We start from the raw sequence: 14,503 nt of genomic DNA, 5'->3' as shown, positions 1-14,503 counted from the left end.
TGTATTTGTATATATGTGTTTTCTTTATTTTGTTGTGAGGTCAGAGTTGATAGTCATTAAATAGCTTCTGTAAAATCTCTTAGGGGTCTCAGAAGTGTCCATAAGAGCTATTCCTTATACTGTATGTACCTGTCTAGCATTACTCTGTCCACCCCACCCCCACCCCCCTTTTGGCAAATTACCTGTGGAGAGCTAGGTGTGGTGGTATATACCTGGGAGTCCAGCACTTGGAGGCTCATCTAAGAGAACTGAGTTCCAGATCAGCCTGGGCTGTATGACAAGACCCGTCTCAAGCTAATAAGTGTGTGTGTGTGTGTGTGTGTGTGTGTGTGTGTGTGTGTGTGTGTGTGTGTCAGAACCAGGATTGGGGTATAGCTTAATGCTAGAACACTTAACTAACAAATGCAAGACCCTAGCTTTCATTCCCACCATCGCAGGAAAAGAGGGGGGATGGCTAGGGAAGTGGAGATACGGTTCAGTGGTTAAGAGCCCATACTGCTCTTGCAGAGGACCCAAGCTTGGTTCTTAGCACCCATATTGTAACTCTAGCTCCAGGGGATATGACAGCTCTTCTGGTCTCCTCAGGCATCTGCACTCACATGCACACCACCTCCCATACACATAGTTACAAATTAAGAATCAGTCCTTTTAAAAAGTTCCAGGTGCAATGTGGCATTGTTAATTACAGCCTTTTTTCTAAAGTTGTCCTCTCTTGATTGTGGAGCTTAACTCTCTCGTTTGGGCTTGCTTTGTAAATAGACTTTTTTTAAATCACTATAATTAGAGGCAAAGGTCTTAGGTAATTGCTTTTTAATTTGATAGGCATTGGACATGATACCATAAAATCATAAACATAGTATTTCCTTATCTTCCCCTTTTGTATAGTTGGCTTTCAGCTCTTGAGAGTACAAAATGGCTCCATCACCTGTCAGTGCTCTTGAAGTCAGCACTTCTTGTAGTGCATGCTGTGGACCGTGATCAACGCCCAGTGCTAGTGCACTGCTCAGATGGCTGGGATCGCACGCCCCAGATTGTGGCCTTGGCTAAGCTCCTGCTGGACCCTTACTACCGAACAGTAGAGGTGAGTGTGTCAGAGCGAGGGAGGGAGGGAGGACTTCAGGAGAAGTTGAGGAAACCGTTAGGAGGGTTGCATGATCGGTGTGGGGACTGAAAGTTAGGCCTGTAAAAATTGCCAATTTGTTTTAATCATGCCTCCTCCCCTTAGAGCTGTATGGCTAGGTGTCTCTTGCTAGTTCTTCACCTTATTCAGTGGAACACGGTTTGGCTGAAAGGTACCAAGAAGACAGAAATGTTTCCTTTGCAATTTCTCTACTTAGAAAGATTTGTCTACCTCAGGAAAATGGGTTTCTGCAAAAGAATATCCACATGCTTATGATGGGTCTAGACAGGACCACACAGAATTCTGGAGAAAGAACATCTCTGAAATAACGTCTGTGGGTTAAAGATAGAAGAACAAAAGCATAACGTGACATAAAATACAAATATTTATAAAAATCGGTGCTGGGGAAGGATTTTTACAAATATGGCTTTGTAAATGTAACATCAAAGGCAAAAAATAAGAAAAGAGAAATGTGGGTAGGCAGGTAGCATTTATGTAGTAAATGAGAGAGGCGTCAGTGTTCTTTAAGTGAATACTGAATGGAGTTCGTGAGTTGAGACATTTGTGTAAATGGGTGTGCCATTAGGGAGGGAGCCTTTGGCTCTGAGCCTAGTCCAGAGGGACTTACCAGGAGGCTGTTAAAGGAGATTGCTGTTGGTGACATGAAGCTCAGGATGTCACAGGTGATAGATAGTACTCCACAAGTAATCTCTCCTTGGTGCCTCCCTGCAGGGTTTCCAAGTCCTTGTGGAGATGGAATGGCTGGATTTTGGCCATAAGTTTGCTGACCGGTGTGGTCATGGGGAGAACTCAGATGACCTGAACGAGCGTTGCCCAGTGTTTCTGCAGTGGCTTGACTGCGTTCATCAGCTTCAGAGGCAATTTCCTTGCTCTTTTGAGTTCAATGAAGCATTCCTTGTGAGTTTGGACTTAATGATTCTACATTTTGGGAGCCACCTACACTCAGGGGGATGTTAATACAAATGTTAGTGGGCCATTTTCACCCAAAACTATGCATTTTTCACGTTTAATTGGGAGCGACTGCTTTATTTAAAAGCAGTAGCAGTTAACTGGCATTTTCTTTTTCACTCAGTGAATCTCGGTGCACCAACTTTTCCTCTGTAAACATAGTTTGTTTTAAACTTGTCTTCTAAAGTGTATGGTCTAAAATTTAGAAATAGAAACAATCTGAATGTGCCTTGCTCTCCTCCAGTCCTTCTCCCGTGCTGTCCACCATGCTTTCTCCTCCCTCTTCTTTGGTGGAAGATGTACTCTTCCTGTTTCAGCCCCTGGTTCCCCTGTCCTTCACTCTGCCTCCTGCATTAGAATGCCTTTGATGTAGAAGTGCTGGTGGTTGGGGTCAGGCCCTGCAATTGGCAATTCTGAAGAGCAGGCCATATATTAACTGCCTGTGCACACACCCCCGTATCCTTGAGTGAGCTGAAATGTTCTCAGGGATGTCATGGTGAGTTGTGCAGTTGGGCTGACCTCCTTCCCAAGACCATGTGTCCTACTGTGTGATTTTTGCCTCATTGGACTTGCACAGGTGAAACTGGTACAGCATACCTATTCCTGCCTCTTTGGAACATTCCTGTGCAACAACGCCAAGGAGAGAGGGGAAAAGCAGACTCAGGAACGGACATGCTCTGTGTGGTCACTTCTTCGGGCAGGCAACAAAGCTTTCAAAAACCTACTGTATTCATCTCAGTCAGAAGCTGTATGTACCTTTCAGTCCGTCTGTGTGATCAGCAGAAGGGATTTGGGGATGGGGTCACAAGTGGGAGCTGGTTTGAGTAGTGCCTATTTTTGTGAAAACATGTCTGCTGTCTCAAGATCTTGGTTCCATTTTTCCATTTTACACCATTCTGTCTAAGCAAAGCCTGTTTCCTGATAATCTCTGGCCTGCCCATGACCAAGCTGGGTTCAAGGTGGTTTGGTGTAGTGCGTGTCTCTACTTTGCCACCCTAGACATGCATCATCACCAAAGCTCACTGTATTCCTAGTGTGTTTCAGTTCAGCAGAGGGAAGGCACTAAGCTCTTTCTCAGATGCCTTTTATGGCTAAGAAGGGTCAGCCACCAGGTTCCTGTTACTGTCCCCATGAGCCAGGCAATGGGACCCATTGCAGCTTCTGTCTTGACACACAGCTCTTTCTGAGGCTGGCATGTGTCTGTGATTTTTTTTCACATGGAGAGCTGGTAGACCTTTTAAGACTTTGTTGCCCCAAAAGAATACCTTCTGCTAAGCAAAGAAAAGAGGCACTTACATTGGTGTACCAAAATGTGTTAATGTTCTCTTTGTCAGATGCATTTTAAGCCCTTAGAAATCAAAGCAGGTTAACAATGAATCCACATCTCATTACAGTTAAAAGATGTATGCTGCTTCTCCTTCCTTCACTGTGCCTCCTGGGGAAGTGGCAATAAGGGAGGGAAACTCTTTTATTTTCACATGATTAATTTAAGTGATTCTATAAAACAGGTTTGACAGTATCTGCTGAAGCTGAGCTTTGAGGAAACAGACATTCATCATCTAATGGAATGATTTTTATGCAGTAAATCAGTCTGATTAAAGTCAGTAAAGATCATCTGAGATAATTAATAAGTCAGACTTTAAAAGATTCATTAGATTTTCATGCTCACAAGAGGCTCTTAAGTGGAAGCTGTTGCCAAACAGACCCCATGGTTCTGTCCCTGCCCTCTTGGGAGAGAGACCTTCCTCTACTGTCGCAACCTCCTTGTTGATCTGTGACCCAGCTGTGTTGAGTGTCCCAGCTGGGTGTGTTTGTTCTTGCTCCTTATTTCTAGACATTTCTAAGAGACATAAACCTGTGTCCTCCTCTCTTCTCAGGTACTATACCCCGTGTGCCATGTGCGGAATCTGATGCTATGGAGTGCAGTATACCTTCCCTGCCCATCTCCATCTACTCCCACAGATGACAGCTGTGGACCATACCCAGCCCCAGGCACCAGCCCTGATGACCCCCCCTTGAGCCGGTGAGCCTAGGGCCGATGCCACGAGTCTCAAGTCACCTATGGTGGTGTTCTCTCTCTCCCTCCTTCCCTCTCCATACCCCCACCTTTCCCTCCCTCCCAAGCTGACCTCATACTTGCAGTGATGTGATTTACTGGCATGAACTGTCACATCTGGCTGAAGTTTAGCTGCTGCTGTTTTGTTTGTTTGTTTGTTCTAGTTTTCGAGACAGGGTTTCTCTGTGTAGCCCTGGCTGTCCTGGAACAACTTTGTAGACCAGGCTGGCCTTGAACTCACAGAGATCCACCCACCTCTGCCTCCTGAATGCTGGGATTAAAGGCGTGCACCACCACTGGCAGACTTTTTAAGACAAATAGTAAGGCCTTATTTCTGGAAGTGAGTTGGGCTTGGCGCTACATTATTCTATCGCATGCACTGAGAAGTTTCTCAGTGATGGAGCGCATCCATTGTGTCTTTTGTGACTCTCTGGTTTGTTTACCCAGTATTCTCTGCTTCTTTCTCTGTGCCCTTCTGAGGCTTAAAAGTCACATGTTGTGAGATGAGAGAAATTTTGCTTTTGCCACTTGTGAATTAGCTTTATTAAGATCAGAGTGATAGATAATAAATGAACTTAAAATGTATAATACAAAGAACCAGCAAGCTACTTTGCCACTACCTGAGAGACACAGAGCATCATGAGGAGTGCCTGTTGAGGCTGTAGGTGCAGATCAGTTGGTAGAATACTTGCATGAAGCCCAGGGTCTGAGCCCCAGTGTTACATAAACCTGGCACAATTGCACATTTCTGTACTGTCAGCACATCGGTGGTAGAGGCAGAAGAGCAATTCAGCATCATTCCTACGCTACATAGAGTGTGAGGCCAATCTGGGGCACATGTGTCCTGTCTCAAAAATCAAAAAAGAAAGGGAGGGGAAAAAATGAAAGAATGGGGGTGGGTGGGAGTAAAAGAATGACTTTTAGATATACTACCAGCCGGGCGGCATTGGCGCACACCTTTAATCCCAGCACTCAGGAGGCAGAGCCAGGCGGATCTCTGTGAGTTCGAGGCCAGCCTGGTCTACAGAGTGAGTTCCAGGACAGGCTCCAAAACAACACAGAGAAACCCTGTCTTGAAAAGACAAACAAAAAACAAACAAACAAAAAAACCAAATATGCACCAGGCAGCGGTGGTGCACCTCTTTAATCCCAGCATTGGGAGGCAGAGGCAGGGGCTCTCTGTGAGTTCAAGGCCAGCCTGATCTACAGAGTGAATGCCAGGACTGTTAAGAGAGAAACTCTGTCTCGAAAAACCAAAAGAAAGAAAAAAAGAAATAATATATGCTTTTAGTTTATTTGGAGGTGGGGACTGTGAGTGTTGCAACTCAGGAGTTTGGTTTCAGTGGGGGGTGGTCTCCCCACAGGATAAAACAATCCTGCTCCTCTCCAGGAGAGCCGCTACAAGCTGAGCTTTGCTCAGCCCCCACTTAAGGGGCTTCCCAGCAGAGCTCTGCTTCTTCTCTGGCCTGAGATGATGTTTCTTTTGCTTCACTCTGCTAACGGGAAACCCCTGCAGAAATGTAGCACTCTCCTCCAGCTCCCGGAAAAAGTTACTTTTTCTGCTCCACCTTGTTCAGTCCCCTATGGCACGTTTCAGCAAGGTTCTTCTATTCAGCTCTACCTTGCTCGTGCCCTAAGAGATGTCTTAGCAAGGTTCTTCTTCTATGTGCCAGTGAATGAACGTCTTCACACCCAAGACTCTTTTGAGAAAGAGATTTATTTGGGAAGGAGGAGTCCAGGAGAGTGGCTGCCTCTACCAGGTGGGAAAGAACAGCCCACCAGGCAGGATGGCTTATATAGGATTTCTTAGGGGTGGAGTTTCTCCAGGGAGATTTTCTGTCCAGGGATTGGTTAGTTTTTTTGGGTTAGGGACAGAGGTGGCCCTGATTTCAGAGCCAAACTGTGTTTCTTTCACTGGCCTTTCTTAGCTTTTTGGCTCTAATTCTAAGGCCAGGGCATTTTTCTTTCATTGGCTCTGATTCCAGGGACCAAGTGTGTATCTTTGGCACTGGTTTCAGAGTCAGGGCATGTTTCTTTGGTTCTGGGTTCAGGGATAAAGTGTTTCTTTCTCTGGCTTGGGTCCCAGATCCAGGCTGTGTTTCTTTCCCTGGTCCTGGGCTCCAGGGTCAGGGTGGGTTTCTTTAGCCCCTTTCCCTACAGGGACTGACAGTCAGGCAGTGCTGGTGGAGAGCCCTGCCACTCTAGGAATTGGAGCCTCATTTTCATAGATGTTGCTGTAATGGCCCTGTTGTGAAACAGTGGCTTATTAAAAACCTCTTGTCCCCTACTGCGCTCCTAATAGCCTCTAAGATTCTCATTTTCCCCAAACCCTTTTCTTTTAGGCTACCCAAGACTAGATCATTTGACAATCTGACCACAGCCTGTGACAACATGGTGCCGCTGGCCAGCCGGCGCAGCAGTGACCCCAGCCTGAATGAGAAGTGGCAGGAGCATGGGCGCTCACTGGAGCTGAGCAGCTTTGCTGGGTCTGGGGAAGAGGCGCCTGCTGTGGACAGCCTGCGGAAGCCCAGCAGGCTGCTCGGAGGTGCTGAGCTCTCTGTAGCGGCTGGTGTGGCTGAAGGGCAGATGGAGAACATTTTGCAAGAAGCCACCAAAGAGGAGAGTGGGGCAGAAGAGCCTGCCCACAGGGAGCACACTGAGGTGCCAGAGGTCAAAGAGGAGGCACTCCTAGCAAAGGAGAGCAGGATGGTGGCTGAGGGCTCAGATGTCCTTTACCAAGAATCCAAGCTGGATGATGCTCCTCTAAGAAACCATCTAGACCCCAGCCTGTCTTTGTTCTCACAGGATAGTCCTCAGCAGCAGGATGGGCACAACGTTCTCTCTAGTTCACTCCAGGCTCCCCTCAGGGGAGAGGACTCCCAGGAGGTCCCTGTGGAACAGCCTCAAGTAGAGAATTTTGCAGAGGCCAGGGAAAATGTAGCTCCTGCTCTCCCGGTAGATGCAAAAGTTGGCCTTGGTACCTCACAGTCTAGTTCTCTGCTGCCTTCCCAAGTCCCATTTGAGACAAGAGGACCACACACGAACAGCTCCATGCACATGTTACTAGAAGATAAGGTAAAGTCAGAGAGTGGGCCCCAGCTCCATCACAGACCTTGCCTGGCAAGCAGTGGTAGGTTCAGTGGCAAGGACATGCTTCCCATGGCTCCAGAGCCCAGGTCTGCTGAGAGGCCCCAATGGGACTCTGTGCTATATAGGACTTCATCCCCTGGCAACACCCTCAGCCTGATGCGGGCTCCTTGTGCCTTGCCGTTAGACAAATGTAGACAGGGAATTGTGTGCAACGGTGCCCTAGAGACTGAAAACAAGGCTTCAGAACAGCCTTCAGGGTTTGGCACCCTTCAGAAGTACCCCACACCCAATGGGCACTGTGCCAATGGGGAGGCTGGGAGGAGTAAGGACTCCCTGAGCCACCAGCTGTCTGCCACAGTCTGCAGCTCTGCTCACTTGTACTCAAGGAACTTGCACCACAAGTGGCTGAATAACCACTCAGGGAGGCCATCCACTACCAGCAGCCCTGACCAGCCTTCCCGCAGCCACCTGGATGATGATGGCATGCCTGTATACACAGACACAATCCAACAGCGTCTGCGTCAGATAGAGTCTGGCCACCAGCAGGAAGTGGAGACCTTGAAGAAACAAGTCCAGGAGCTGAAGAGTCGCCTGGAGAGCCAGTACCTGACCAGCTCCCTGCGCTTCAATGGGGACTTTGGAGATGAAGTGGTAAGTTAGGTCATGATTCCTTTAAAGCTATCCAAAGAGACAACACACAGGCCAGGTGCTCTATGCACCCAATGCATGGTTATTGAAACAGATTTTGAAAAGACTAGAAAGGTCTTAAGTTGCCATGTTGAGAGAGATTGTTTGGGAATTAGCCTTGGCCATGGAGACAGCAGTCTGCCTCTTTTCTGCTGTACTGGCTTTCCATTCCTTCTAGGCAGTTAGGAGGCAGGGAGGGAGTTGATGCATGACATGGGGTCCTGTGTCAGCCAGGCTTTGAGGCTCACACCTGTAATCAAAGCACTTGAGAGGCTGAGGCAGAGCATTTCCACAGGTTTGAAGCCAGCCTGAGCTGCATAGTGAGTTCTAGGCTAACCTGGGCTACAGAGTGAGACTCTGTCTCAGTTTATTCCACCACCAAATAAAAATACTGTATTTTTAGAAGGGCTTGCACACCTGTTCACAGTGGCATTTGCAGAGCAGTGCTAATACTGTTATGGTGGAGTGTTTGTCCTGCCTTACTCACGAGTAAGCTGCCTGCTTTCCCAGACTCTGGGAGCTTTGAGAGCTTCGCTCTTTTCGAACAAGTGTTTGTGCCCACTCTGTGGCAGGTGCTGGCAGGAGAAATGGAGAGAAGGGATTGATTTGTTTTGTTTTTTTTGTAAAGCATTGTTGAGGACTTACCACTGATGAGGCTTGGTGGCTAGAAATGAGGGTGCCAGGGTTCTTGGGTTCCCAGAGGGTGCCAGGGTGCCAGGGTTCTTCTTTGATGGGGCCTGACATTACAAGTGTAAGGCAGGTTCTGGAGTAATCATCCCAGATCCATTGACTTAAAGCCAAAGGACCTTCAGCTTTTTCTTCATGTTAATTAATAATGGTTTCTCAGTGTCCCCAAGAGTCCTTCAGAAAAAGGAGAGCACACCAAGTCACTGTGTTCATTAAGTGCTGGACTAGATCACCAGGCCCACCAGAACAGCTGACACAGAGGGCGGTCCTTCTCCATCTGGCTCACTTCACGTGCTCCTGGACCCTAAGGCCGCTTTTCCACTCAGTGTCACTCCACAAAGTTCATTAGCCTTCTGAGCCCGGCCTTCTCTGCACCTGGTCAGCCCAAGTCTGGATGGCTGGTGTCACTGCACATTTGGAACCTTAGCACTCAGACCCCAGTGCTCTCTTCTGCCTTTGGGAGGACACAGGTTCATTCTGTTCAGCTGTGTTTGTTTGCCAACAGACTTCAATCCCCGACTCGGAAAGCAATCTGGATCAGAACTGTTTGTCTCGCTGCAGCACAGAGATTTTCTCTGAAGCCAGCTGGGAGCAGGTGGATAAACAGGACACTGAGGTACAGGCTCAGCCCCTGCTCTGCGTGCCATCCATACAGGTGTCCTACAGTTTTTCTCCACTCCAATCCCTGCCCTGTGCCCCTCACCAAGGAAGAAACTCCCAGGAGACTGGAGCCTCTGCATCTCTGTCTGAGAACCCACATCCAGCAGTTCTAAGCCAGGGACACTCAGCAAACTGGCCCCCTCTCTCCATTGCCTCTGCCAGCTCTCATGGCAGCCCAGGTGCCACTGCTGCCATGGTGTCTCGGGAGGCAAACAGTGTGGACACCTTCCTTGAACTGCTGTTGTCAGCAGGCCTGCTGCGCTGCTGTCACTGGAGCCCATGTAGTCCTTGGGACTCTTGCTCCCCCTGGTGTGACTCTGCTGACTGGAGCTGACTGGCCCACCTCCTGTCACTAACCTGGTCCCATGTATTTTGCAGATGACCCGTTGGCTCCCTGACCACCTGGCTGCCCACTGCTATGCCTGTGACAGTGCCTTCTGGCTCGCCAGCAGGAAGCACCACTGCAGGTGCCCAGGGGGGGGGCTTTTCGGGTGGGGTGGGCTATGGAGTCTGAACTTGGAGATCTTACTAGCAGTGTTCTGTGTGAGCTGCCCTTGGGGTCACATTTCTGTGCCTCTGAAATTGGTCCTTCCAGAACTGCATTTGGGAACTCTCTTCCCAAAATTATATTATATTCAATTTTGAAATGTGGACATAACTTTGTTTGGTTTCTCAGATTGGTGAGATAACAGCTACCATGCAGATCATCAGTTCTTATTTCCACCATAAAACTGATCATGGCTACTTTGAGCAGAAACAGTTTTCTAGCTGTGGGCAGGGAGCCTGATTTTCCTACTTCTTTCTGCTCCCGGATCCCTGTGCTGCTGCTGAGCAGCTGTGGCTGGGGAGTAGTAGACACAGCTGAGGGCAGTCTCCAATCCTTGCTGCTCCTAACTTCTTTCTTCTAGATTGAGCAGTGAGTAACTAAGGCTACTTTGCCCTGGCAAGGATGGTAACTGTCTAGTAGATGTTTAGTGTTCTGATAGGAAGTTTTTCATAATCGTACAGTGGCCCACATGTAGAAGTGATGGAAAAATCTCTTTGTAGACAGATGACACTCTTAAGACCATGGGTCTCCCCCACCCTGCATCCCTAGACCAAATGGCTTCTCCTCTGAGCTCTTTTTCCCCTCCTTTCAGGGACACTGACCGTGTTGATCAAACGTGGTGAGCATTTGCAACAACTTGTCTGTGATGTCTGCACACCCACAATAACTTCTCCACACTAATGCTGCCATTCCCTTCTCTGCACTCATTGGGCTGAAGCCTGTAAGGGAGAGCACAGGCAGGCAGGTGGGCATGGGGATCCATAGCAGCTGATAGAGACTGCCAGGGGCGTGTCTGCTGCAGCCTTGTGCTCCCCTCTGGACTGTCTGGGCCACTGGGCTGGTACACTCTTGATGAGAAGTGGTGTTTCTGCAAGGCTGATCTTTCAGGGGAAGCCAGTGGGCTTCAGGACTTTTTTGTGGGGGAGAGGGCACAGTCATTCCTTGATGCCAGGATGGTACCAGTAACTTTCAAGTCAAATGGCATCACTTCCTTGTTTTGTTTTTATAGAGACAGAAATGAACAAATCCGATCTTGCCAGAGAATTAATTAGCACGCATGACTCCACTTAGGTTTTTCAGGGTCTCCAAAAGGAAGTCAGATAGAAAAGCTTAATTGATCAAATTCATGTCGGGCTTTTTAAAAAGCTGAACTTCAGCAGGTATGCCAAACGAGTACAGGTGTTCAGAAGATTTCCTCTTCCAGTGTTCAGAATCACAAGTTCTTGCTGACTCATGCCTCTTAGAAAGTTGTAAAGTGCTTCCTACATTCTAGAAACGAAGGGCTTGTGTTCTGGCTCCCTGTCCTATTGCCCTGTGTCACACCTTCCCTTCTACAGTGTTGCTTTGTCTCATGTGGTCGTCAGTGTCCGCTCCTCCTGTGCCCGAGTGGTCCTTACCCAGTGTGGTCCGCATTCTGAGGGGCGTGGCTGAGAAGTTAGCGCAGAGGAAGCTTTCTTATTAACCTCCTCTTCTCATCTCTGGAGAGCTGTGTCAGGTACCTTGGAGTTTCCTGTGCCGAGCTGATGAGTGTCGGTTTGTACTGTAGGGCTCAGCAAGTGTAGGATTGTAAGGTGGGCAGAACTCATCCTGTGTTGGTTGCCTTTCCTTCCTGTATGTGTGCGATGGGCCTCTGGCTGGCTGTGCAGACCTGTGCTGCACAGATGCAAGGAGAGGGGAGCCTGGAGATGCATGGGGCAGGGCCGTGAGCCATAGCCGACTGACCACTCTAATAGGGATGTATACATGCATATGTTTCTCCATGGCCTGTCCTCCCACCTCCCTTTCACGCTGAGCATGTGTCCAGTGCTGCTTTGGCTTTTAGCTTTGCATGCTGCTGGCAAGAGTCTGCATCCAACTTGTCTCTGAGGCAGTGGCCATTAGGCAGGGTTCTTCATCCCCAGCTGGGCAGCATAGTTGTTTCTCTTCTTCGAGGGGTCCACAAGCCAACTCCTTTTGACGTTGGCCTCCCTGTGACCTCAAGCTACCCAGATGGCAGTACCAAGGTCAGTGCAGCCACTGGGTTTGTCCCCAGGTCAGGACTGAGCACTGAGCTGGCAGCTGCTTCAGTGCTGGGCTCATTTACCCACAGAGAGCTCTCCTGAGCATCTTCCTGTGTATTGACAGCCTTGTGCCAGAGTGGTGAGGCAGCCACATGTCACCCTTGGCCTGAAGTGAAAATGACTGCACTAGGTAGACTTGTCTTCCTACGCGGCTTCTTCCTGGCCCGGAGAAATGAACATGTTTCTAGACCACACACATCAAATGCTGCTTTCTGAAGTTGGTTTTCCCCACGAAAACCTAACAGCTGAAACTAATGTTGTTTTATTTCTTTTTGTCTCAAGGAATTGTGGGAACGTATTCTGCTCCAGTTGTTGTAACCAGAAGGTTCCAGTTCCTAGCCAGCAGCTGTTTGAACCCAGTCGAGTGTGCAAGTCTTGCTATAGCAGCCTCCATCCCACAAGCTCCAGCATTGACCTTGAACTGGATAAGCCTATTGCTGCCACTTCAAACTGAAGCTCAGTGACCTGGGGTGGCAGAGGCCATGCTGCTGTTCTTTAACAGGCTCATCCAGAGCCTGGGCAGTCAGAGAGGCCCATACACTTTGGAATGGGGGCACAGAACAACCTGTACAGAGATTGGGATGTACCACTGGATTGTAAATTGATTTTTGTTTCATCTTCCCTTCCTTTTCCACACTCCCTCTTTGCCTTCTAAAAAGAAAAATGTCCCCAGTTGTCTTCTTCTTTTTTTTTTTTTTTTTTTGAAATGGAAGCCCAGAGGTTGCCAGGCCCTATAACTGCTGAGCTGTTTGCTGTCAGGCATGCTGGGGGATGGCTCAGTGCTTCCCAGTGGAAGGAGCCAGAATGAAGAATGAGACAGCAAGACAGAAAGTCAGCCTACCATTAGTGACCATTCCTCACATCACAGCTGTGTCAGAGCTGACTGGTAACCCTTTGCTGCTGGGGAGGCTGGAAGGACCTTTCTGGAGAGTGCTGTTCCTGAGAGAGACAGGGCCATCCCACCTCATAGATAAGAACAGGATGGCATTGGGAAGAAGGGCACATAGAGGCACCCCACAGGCCTCACTTAGAAAAGAGAGGTATGTGCTTCTTTTGAGTTACTGAGGGACTGGGTGGCTGACATGTTGGCCCACATGGATTCCATCTTTAACTTGGACCAGATTGGGTAGGGCTCCCTTTGCCTCCTTTGGCTTCCTAAACACCTAAAGGTGCAGACTGGCCAGAATGCAGTGTCCTGCTGATGTGGTCAAGGCCTGCACTGAGCTAGGCACCTGTGAGCTCTCTCTGGGGCCTGGTCCCACAAACAATCTCTTCCTCGGCCAACACAGGGAAATCCAGACTCAGGGTTCCACAAGTCCCCCATTCCTAAAGCAGACCAATCATGCATCTTCCCCTTGAGGGACAGAGTCCCACAGTTACAAAGCTCTCCACACAATCAGCCCTCCTCTTCTGCTACTTCTGGGGGCAGAAGGAAGGACCCAGGAGTCCTCTGTCCTGCTTCTGGCTGTCTTGAGTGGTCACATGTCTGGCTTTTGCTACCAGTGAAGAGTCACTTGGTGACTTTAGGGTTCTTAGAAAATAGCATGAGGAGATTTGGGGTACCTTTCCTCAGTGACCTTTGATGTGGTCCAAAAAGAGCCTTAAACCAGTAATTATCTGTGGTGGAGGTGGGTGTGGGAAGGGTGGAGGGCAGTTCTGGTTTGTGCTTTGAATTGCTGGCATCTATGTTTGTGCCTTCCCCACCCCCGGGGCCATGCTTGGCTCTGCTAAAAGCCGCAAACAGATAACAGAGCAATTGTAGTGTGAGGGCTGGGTGAGGTTGGGGGGACACCTCAGTTCTAGCCTGGCCTGTGTCCATGCCCCTCTTCTTTGGAAACTGTTACCTGGCCATGGGTGTTCTGTGTCTCAGGAAGGTGGTTCTGCATGTTCCCGAGTGGGTGCAAGAAGCCCAGAAGCCTTTCCTAGCACTGTTGGCTGAACCGAAGCCCAGGGTATCAGAGCATTGCTCATTCCTCCAGCAGCAAGTCACGCAGAGGCCTCGTCTAGTGAAACAGGGTGAAGTTTTCCTCCATGCTTGCTGTGGTCTGGAGGTGCGGGTGGGGGAAGGATGGCATAACTGAAGATTGTGAAGTTCCTAGTGACAGGTGCCAAGAGGTTATGATACGGGTTTCTTGGGTCTGTTGTACAGTGTGAATAAATGCTTGCAGCTCTTAGCCCTTTTTGATCAATGAAGCACTTTTTTATTAATATTTTCTTTGTATGTAAAGGAGGAACCGTAACTCCGTAGCTGTACATATAACCCTTTTCTCCTAAAGAGGAGTCAGTGCTCCTATATTTTTCATTTTTTTGTCAAAGCAAGAAGTAAATACTTTAGAATTGTTAAATATATAGATAAAGTGAATAAAGTTGAGTGTCCGCACGGTGGTATCTGCTAATGAGTTCTAATTCTTTGCCCTGTATTTTAATCTCTTTGTCCTTTTACTACCACCCCCACCACCACCACCACCACCACCACCACCACCCCCACCACCACCCCACACACACACATAGGAGAAGTGGTTTGAGGAGCAGCTGGGAGTTTGACCTTTGGCAAAGGAAAATGACACATTTCAACTCTAGACCTCGGCAAAGCGACTTCCCAACATGCCCAAGCACTCAAAATCATT

At 48.6% G+C, this 14,503-nt stretch overlaps 1 protein-coding gene across 5 annotated transcripts in view; it reads left to right on the top strand.

Moving 5' to 3' along the window:
* The window catches only part of Mtmr3 (myotubularin related protein 3), a 125,326-nt gene extending 111,065 nt beyond the window's left edge, over positions 1-14,261 (top strand). For 2 of the 5 annotated variants that reach the window (XM_052736360.1, XM_052736362.1), the window contains 9 exons: positions 886-1,081; positions 1,853-2,038; positions 2,667-2,837; positions 3,967-4,112; positions 6,488-7,886; positions 9,115-9,225; positions 9,648-9,736; positions 10,409-10,435; positions 12,159-14,261. In XM_052736360.1, coding sequence (XP_052592320.1) covers positions 886-1,081; positions 1,853-2,038; positions 2,667-2,837; positions 3,967-4,112; positions 6,488-7,886; positions 9,115-9,225; positions 9,648-9,736; positions 10,409-10,435; positions 12,159-12,330 — 2,497 coding nt within the window. In that variant the 3' untranslated portion in view covers positions 12,331-14,261. The remainder of the gene's footprint in view (positions 1-885; positions 1,082-1,852; positions 2,039-2,666; positions 2,838-3,966; positions 4,113-6,487; positions 7,887-9,114; positions 9,226-9,647; positions 9,737-10,408; positions 10,436-12,158) is intronic. The other 3 variants (XM_052736363.1, XM_052736361.1, XM_052736364.1) reach the window with 3 other exon arrangements.
* Positions 14,262-14,503: the final 242 nt, after the last annotated feature.

The sequence above is a fragment of the Peromyscus californicus genome, unplaced genomic scaffold (genome assembly GCF_007827085.1).
Source record: "Peromyscus californicus insignis strain IS unplaced genomic scaffold, ASM782708v3 Scaffold_13__1_contigs__length_99412109, whole genome shotgun sequence".
NCBI classification, from domain to species: domain Eukaryota; kingdom Metazoa; phylum Chordata; class Mammalia; order Rodentia; family Cricetidae; genus Peromyscus; species Peromyscus californicus.
This window is presented reverse-complemented; position numbering and strand designations above follow the sequence as displayed.